General features: G+C 51.1%; 1 protein-coding gene across 1 annotated transcript; it reads left to right on the top strand.

The window, feature by feature from the left end:
• Nucleotides 1-6,251: 6,251 nt before the first annotated feature.
• LOC139832592 (uncharacterized) lies at nucleotides 6,252-7,112 on the top strand. Its single transcript, XM_071822382.1, has one exon. The coding sequence runs from the start codon at nucleotides 6,252-6,254 to the stop codon at nucleotides 7,110-7,112; it is 861 nt and encodes a 286-aa protein (XP_071678483.1).
• The last annotated feature ends 1,129 nt before the right edge of the window (nucleotides 7,113-8,241 follow it).

Below are 8,241 nucleotides of genomic sequence, written 5' to 3'. Positions count from 1 at the left end.
ACAATAGTCAAAGACATTATATTTTATCGAGGCGAGCTCTATGTCCTCAGCTGTAACCACGGCCTCTTCTCCCTCTGCGTAGACCAGGGCACCGCCGATCCGTCCGTGTCTCGGGTTGACCGCGCCATCGAGAACCTAGGCCGCCTCACACCTCCGGACTGCTACCTCGTGGAATCCGGCGGTGTGTTGCTAGTGATCCAAAGGGTGGACCCCAACAAAGTAGCCGAACCTCTCTGGCCTGTATTGAGTGGATTGGACAGAGATGTCGACCAAATTCAATGTGTTTGTAGCCGACTTTGAGAAGTCGCGATGGAAGATTGCGAGCAGCATAGGGGATGATCGGACGCTCTTCCTTGGGCGCTGGTGCTCCCGGTCCTTCCATATCCCCGACAAGTACACCACTTACATGGGGAACCGTATCTTCTTTTCGCCACACCGTCACAATGAGAACTTCTATTTGGGGAAGGAGCGGTTCTACTGCAGCATCTACAACATGAAGGCACAACGGTCAGAATCGTTCATGAACACGCTGTTGTGCCCACTTGTAGGCTTCCAGCTGGCGTCGTGGTTGTTCCCTCAAACTCAAAGCTAGCCATGGACGACCATTGATTTGCAATTATGGATGCCGAAGATACCCTGGTCCGTGGAGCCACCCTAGATTGACAAGTAGACAAGTAGATTAGTAGAGTGCTGCTCGCCGTGGGCCCCCAAGAGCTAGAGATCTGGATCCATGATTTGTTTACTCTTCAGACCCACCAGTTTACAATAATTTTACTCCATTCGTCAATTAATTTGGCCCACGGAGTAAAATATATACACATCCTAAGCTGCAACCTACCATTTCTCTACTCCGACTGGAATCCTCTTACCAAAAAAAAAAAACTCCAACATTTCTCAATTTATTTCTCAATGCCACGATTTCTCTAGGGCCTTCCCACTTGTGTAGATTAGCACCGACGGCCCTCATGTATCTTCCAAGGTTACGAGTATTCATTAGTGGAGACTCACAGCACCGTCACATAACTATATCATTCTGCAAGCAGCTCTCCTTCGATTCGCAACACTTCTATTTATCCCCTCATACATGCTTGAGAGATCGTAAATTCAATAGATGTATTATTCACCACACATCTACTCATATTTTGCACAGTCATATGAACGAGTTACTCCTATAATTGTGTTCCAGCTCTAGAGAAACATATGTATATACACATGTACATCAGGGGCTATTGGTGAAAATAAATATCATAATATATAATTTGCTCAATTAATATAGAAATAAGTAGTTTCGACGAGGGACAATATCCATGGTGGCCGCCAAGTTACATAAGTGGGGTTTTGGGAGCTTCGGCTCGGTGCGGCGGGAAATCAAGCATCTCTAGCGTAAGCTGAAAGCACTATTTTTTTGCGGGAAAGATCAAGTGATATAGAACCAGAGATCAAACAGAACATACCCTGAGAAACAAAAAAAATACACCCAAGTCTTGTAGGATCTTGAAGACGCCGTCAACAAAGGAGACGTCCCGCGACACGCCGCCGCCGCTCCTCCACAGTTGCCTTGGACACGGACGGAGACCCCAGGCGGATAGGAAGTCACGGATCTCGGCTCGAAAGAGCCTCCACCTCGCCTCGTCGCCATCGTCCTCGATCTGATTCGCAACCACCTTCACCTTCAAAAGCTTCACACCGGAGCCGCCGCTCCACGACCTCCGGGACGGGGAAGAGGCACCCCACAGCTCCACCGAGCCACGAGCGCCAAGAGGAGGAAGATCCGCGACCACGCCCCGCAGAGCACCGCCATCGGAGAAGACGTCAGCCCCCACAAAAGGCCACACCGACCGCGCCATCGTCTCCTCCGCGCCGCCGGCAAACCACCCACTTGAACCTACACTATATACACGCCGGGATCCGGCGATTCCCCAACCTCCCGCCGCCGAAGTGGCCGGCGGAGGCAGGGGATCGGCCACATCACGCAAAGCACTTTGTCTTTAGTCTCGGTCAACTGTAATGACTTGATTGCAAGCAAGGTTGAGCGTCTGTCTCTGTGAACTGTTTGAGCACGAGAAAATCATTGCATGACAACGGTCTAGGGTTGACTGGCTCAAAGAGGGGGAACAAAATATGGTAGTTTTTCACGCTCATGCTTTGGCTAGAGGGCGTACAAAACTACAAACTCGTGCTCTTCTCACTGATAATGGTACCCGTTGTGATGATCCCCCTAGCATCAAAGTAATGGCGGAAGTTTTAGTGGTGATTTATTTTCCTCGGAAACCTTTGACGATGTTGTTGTTATTGATGTTACCAAAAAAAATCTCGGTTGAGATGAATGTTTAACCCACTAAACCATACTTGAACGAGGATACAAAGGCAACACTTTTTCAGATGGGACCCACTAAAAAGCCAGGTCCTAATGGCTTCCCGACACTATTCTATCAAACTCACCGGGACATTCTGAAGAACAATCTTTGCTCAGCTGTTAGGGGCTTTCTTTTAGGTGATGGTATTCCAGGAAGTTTTTGTGACTATGTTATCGTGTTGATTCCAAAAGTTAATAATCCAGAGCATCTAATTTTTTTAGACCCGTCAGTCTTAGTCTTTGTAATGTTCTATACAAAATTGCTTTGAATGTGCATGCCCGAGATGATATTGGACCATCTGCGCCTCGTCTTTTTGTCCTATCTCGTACCTAATAAAAAAAAGGACACAACGCTCATAAAACAAAAACTACGGGAAAAACCCGGCACAAGCATGCATGTATATCCTCTGCGTGAAATATCGTGTGCAAATTCCACCCATATTTTTAAGAAATTCTATTCATTGAAGCATCTATGATTATCAGCTCTTCGCCCACATCTAGGCCCAATAAGAGTGACCTCCGTCCAAATCTAAATGGAGATCAACGCCTTTGGGGCCAAGTAAAACTCAAATGGGCAAATGTAGTGTTCAAAGAACTACATTTAGGCCACATCTATGATTATCAGCTCATCGCCCACATCTAGGCCCAATCTTCATATTTTTAGCGAGTATCGAAGAACACAAAGTCAATTTCACGGAGAGATAACCATGAATTAGATGGCTGCTGTTCATCCACTAGGAAATTACACTTTTTTCTTAGTTAGCTGAAAACTCGCTAAAAATGCTAACTGAAAACAAATTCAAACAAGTCCGGTACTTAATGAAACACGGATTACCGGATGGTAACCCAAATACCGTCGATCGAGTAATCAAAACTCTGTGTAGTAGTACTAGAATGCATGCTGAACCAACCAGCCAAACCATTAACTATATACATTCCTTAATAAAAAAGTATACATCTAATTATCTTCTTTGAGTTGGTGTGGGCAGTCTAGTTTGCCTATTTGATCGTAACCATCGATCGAAATTCATGTGCTCCCAAGGAAATATGTATAGCAACAAAATTCTAAAATGAGAAGACCTTTCCTGACGTTAGAGAGAGGGACGAGAAAAGAGCAGTTTTAACGCGTAGTGTTCGCCTTAGCTACTAAATGGACAGTGTGGGTATGTGGCATTTATGGATGTGTTACTTCTTTTTTAGCTAGACGTTTTCAGGGAATTTAGCAAGAAGTTATTGCAAACGATGTATTTGTTGTTTATTTTAAATAGGCCCACCAGACATAATCTCATTAGGTGAAGCCCTCTGATGTGTGGTGGGCCCAATAGCAGACACAAGTAAATAATGTGAGCAGTGAGTAGGCCAGTGGGCTATGGGCCTCAAAAGAAGATGTGATCTCGCTCATATTTAGCTTATCACTGCTTGCTAGCCTTAAGAGAATTTCTACTAGTGTTTACTAGGGCGCCTGAGTTATCAGAGCTCCAGCGGCTACCTCAATAGCGCCTTCGATGTGTTTACTACGGCACATGAGTTCTCAGAGCTCCAACGGCTGCCTAAATAGGGCCCTCGATGTTTTTACTAGGGCGCCTGAGTTCTTAGAGCTCCAGCGGCTGCCTCAATAGCGCCCTTGACTTTTTACTAGCAAGCAGGTATCTTTCGAGCCCCTCTGAAAAAAGGACAACATACCCGTCCCGCACCCCCCTCTGAAACCCTAGTCTCCTCCCGCCGCCATCGTCGGCGGCGCCGCCAGGCAAAGGCCGCGGGGCGTGGCGGGGGCCCCGGGCTTCCCTCTTGCTGCGGCAGGGACGGCGGCTGGGTACTCTCCTCGAGGCTGCGGTGGGGGACCTCTTGCCTCCCGTGTGATGGTGGGGCGGCGGCGGTCGGAGGAAGGAGGGGCGACGGTGGCCATGGTGCTGCGGCCTCCCCTGCCTCCCATCGGTGGCACACCGGTGGTGGCTGGTGGTGGGACAGTTGGGCCATCCCCTCCGCCTCTCGCCGGTACGGGGTGGTGACCTTGGGATTCTCCCGCGGTTCGAGGACGCCCGGGGCAGCAGCCTCGGGTTCGACGGTGGAGGCGGCCTTCGTCTTCGTCGGAGGTGGTCGACTAGGCTGGTAGTCCTATGTGGGGGATCATGGGATCTCACACAGGTTTCCGGCAATGGTGATCTAGTCCGGGGTGTCATGGCGGCCGGTGAAAACTGAGCCTCGACCTCGGTCTTGGCGGATGATGGCGGCGGCGGTCGACGTCGTTACCTTGTCGAAGGCGTCATCTTCGCCGTCTTGGCACTACGCTTGGCGAGTTGGGGATGCGCGGCTGCCGGTGAAAACCGTGCTCCGACCTTGGTTGGCGGACGATGGCGACGTGTCGCACTGCTACCTTCTTGAAGGCATCGTCGTCGCAGTCTGCGGTTTTCTCGCTCGTGCTGCTCCGGGGGAAACCCTAGGTCCAGGCCTCCCGGATCCGACGATGGCGGCGCGGCCTGCGTCATTCTACCTCTTGGGGCATCATTTTTGGAGCAGCTGCTGGATGTTGGCGGATTTCGGTGGAGTGGTGTTCATCTACCATATTATTGGCGCTGAGTCTCAGCGGCGTGGTGCTGCAGGGTATCGACGACAGATGCGGGATGATGTATACATGCAGGATGGTGGAGCCGTCTGGCGTCATGGTGGCATCGACGGCAGGTCTTGCAAGGTTAATGCGATGATATCTCTTGAAGATGGAGTCGAGGAAGACGGCGGGAGCAACTCCTGTGGCGTGTGCGTTGGCGTGCGCTGAGAGTCTGCTTGTCTGGATGTGATTCTCACCTGCTATTGGGCGGTTTGGGAAGGCATTTAGTTTTGGATGATGTGAGTTGGTGTATTGTCACCCTCTTCATCCCACTGTAGGTATAGTAAGGTTGCTTCGAGATTGATCTTTTGTATTGTTTCTTGTAAGATTTCGTGAATAATCTAATAAAAAAGTCGTGTGCATCCTTTGGATGCAGAAGCTGAGGAAATATTTCCCCATTTCGAAAAAATAGCGCCCTCGACCTAGGGCCTGTCATATTTTGACTCATATCAGCGCACCCAATAATGTGTCAGGCAAAATTTGGAGCCGAATAAAACTGTCGATAACTCCTTGCCGGCTCCGACGCACATGGTGTTGGACAGGCGCGCTGATGTCTCGTGCCACATATGATGTTGCCAGTGGGACTGAACACACAGACGCGTCACAGAACGAAATTCGTAAGCAGGGAAGCGGCATTGCTTCAGCCGATCAGTCTGTCTGACGCCGAGCGAGCGAGCGGGTGGATGGCTTACCCCGTGAGCCCGAGGAGGAAGAAGGAGAGGAGAAGGCGCCGCGTGACCGGCGGCGGCCGCGCCTGGGCGGGCGAGCCGCGGTGGCGGAAGAAGGCGATGGGGACGAGGACGGAGAGGGCGAGGAGGTCGCGGAAGACGCAGAAGACGACACGATTGACGCCGACGTTGAGCGCCTGCTTCGCGACGACGTGGTACCCCGCGTTGATGAACTGCGCCCCCACCATCGCCGCGTGCGCCCGCCTCGCCTCCCCGTCGCGCGCCGCCGCCGCCGCCCTCGCCGCCGATCCCGATCCCCCCGGGCTCGGCGCACGGTCTGAGTAGAGACTACTCCTGTGAACCTTTTTCCCCACCTTTGGTTGGCCGTCGCCATCGGCAGTCCATTTGCTGGGCGGGCTGTATTGGACTTCCTAATTTTGGAAGGAGCTCCAGTGGGCCGTGTTGGTGCAGAGTGGGCTGGGCTGGGCTGCGAGTTGGGTGTTGTTCGTATATACTGGATTTAGGGTTCGGATCGGGAAGCCAGGGTTTTGCCTCTGTTACCGCGACATCGGATCGATGACGAACGCACGTAAGCTGTCACGTAGTCGCGTGCGACGCCGACATGTTGTACAAGACAAGGAGAGATCCTGGTCTAGCCTCCCGGGGGATCTCGCGGGCGTCGTGCTCCGCCGCCTCCCTAGGCCCTAGCCATGTCGATCGCGTTCGCTTTGGCGCTGTATGCTGCGAGTGGCGCTCGGCCGACACTGTCCTGCCCCCACAGTTTCCTTGGATCGCGCTACCTGACCGGACCTTCTACAGCTTGCCCGGCTCAGCGTTCCAGCCGCTGCCTCCGATCAACCTCAGCGGCCATAGAAGGACTCACGCGCAGAGCTCCTGCGGCGAGTGGCTCGTGTTCCAGCGCCATGACGGTGCCATGACTCTTGTGAGCCCTTTCTCCACTATTACCACCATGGTGCTCCCCGGGCTGCCATCGATGTGGAAGCTAGTGGTGTGCCGAGGTAATAACCTTGTCGCCGCAATCGCCGGCGAGAAAGGTCATCCCAGGATATTCCTATGCAGACCAGGGGCAGCCTCCTGGGCGTTGGTGGCAAGCGGCGATCAACAGCTAACAATAGTCAAAGACATTATATTTTATCGAGGCAAGCTCTATGTTCTCAGCTATAACCACGGCCTCTTCTCCCTTTGTGTAGACCAGGGCACCGCTGATCCGTCTGTGTCTCGGGTTGACCGCGCCATCGAGAACCTAGGCCGCCTCAAACCTCCTAACTGCTACCTCGTGGAATCCGGCGGTGCGTTGCTGGTGATCCAGAGGGTGGACCCCAACAAAGTAGCCGAACCTCTCTGGCCTCTGTTGAGTGGATTGGACACAGAGATGTCGACCAAATTCAATGTGTTTGTAGCTGACTTTGAGAAGTCGCGATGGAAGATTAAGAGGAGCATAGTGTTAAGCTTCATGCACTAGCCACTTGAACCAAAAGTCCGAACTAATGGAAAGGGCTAGGCAATCCACATATACACTTCACAACACCCCCACTCGCGTGTGACGGGAGAAGAGAAAGTCAACACGTGAAAGAAGAAGAGCACACCGAAACAGCGGTGGCAGAGGGGGGCAACAGCAATTTTTAGGCTTAATTGCGAAACCATGTGAAAGCCAGGATTTGAACTTGAGACCTGGGGCTCTGATACCATGTTAAGCTTCATGCACTAGCCACTTGAACCAAAAGTCCGAACTAATAGAAAGGGCTAGGCAATCCACATATGCACTAGCCACTTGAGACGATCAGATGCTCTTCCTTGGGCGTTGGTGCTCCCGGTCCGTCCATATCCCCCACAAGTACACCACTTACATGGGGAACCATATCTTATTCCACACAGTCACGATGAGGACTTCTATTTGGGAAAGGAGCGGTTCTCCTGCAGCATCTACAACATGAAGGCACAACGGTCAGAATCGTTCATGAACACGGTGTTGTGCCCACTTGTAGGCTTCCAGCTGGCGTCGTGGTTGTTCCCTCAAACTCAAAGTTAGCCATGAACGACCATTGATATGCAATTATGGATGCCCAGGATACCGTGGTCCGTGGAGCCACTCTAGATTGACAAGTGGACTAGTACTTGACAAGTAGACAAGTAGACTAGTAGAGTGCTGCTCGTCGTGGGCCCCCAAGAGCTAGAGATCCGGATAAGATTTGTTTACTCTTCAGACCCACCAGTTTACAATAATTTTACTCCATTCGTCAATTAACTTGGCCCACGAAGTAAAATATATGCACATCCTAAGCTGCAACCTACCATTTCTCTACTCCGACTGGTATCCTCTTACCAAAAAAAAAAAAAAACTCCAACATTTCTCAATGCCACGATTTCTCTAGGGCCTTCCCACTTGTGTAGATTATCACCGTCCCTCATGTATCTTCCAAGGTTACGAGTATTCATTAGTGGACGACGCCGTCACATAACTATATCATTCTGCAAGCAGCTCTCCTTCGATTCGCAACACTTCCATTTATCCCCTCATACATACTTTTTTTTGCGGTGAAAGACACAGATATTACATCGAGCAAGTTACAAAGAGGCCCTCAGAAGAAACA

The sequence above is a fragment of the Lolium perenne genome, chromosome 6 (assembly GCF_019359855.2).
Source record: "Lolium perenne isolate Kyuss_39 chromosome 6, Kyuss_2.0, whole genome shotgun sequence".
Taxonomy (NCBI): Eukaryota; Viridiplantae; Streptophyta; class Magnoliopsida; order Poales; family Poaceae; genus Lolium; species Lolium perenne.
Note: the sequence above shows the minus strand (reverse complement) of the source record. Positions and strands in the feature narration are given on the sequence as shown.

Coding starts and splice junctions, on each gene's coding strand:
- LOC139832592 (XM_071822382.1), top strand. CDS start 6,252: ATGTTGTACAAGACAAGGAGAGATCCTGGTCTAGCCTCCCGGGGGATC.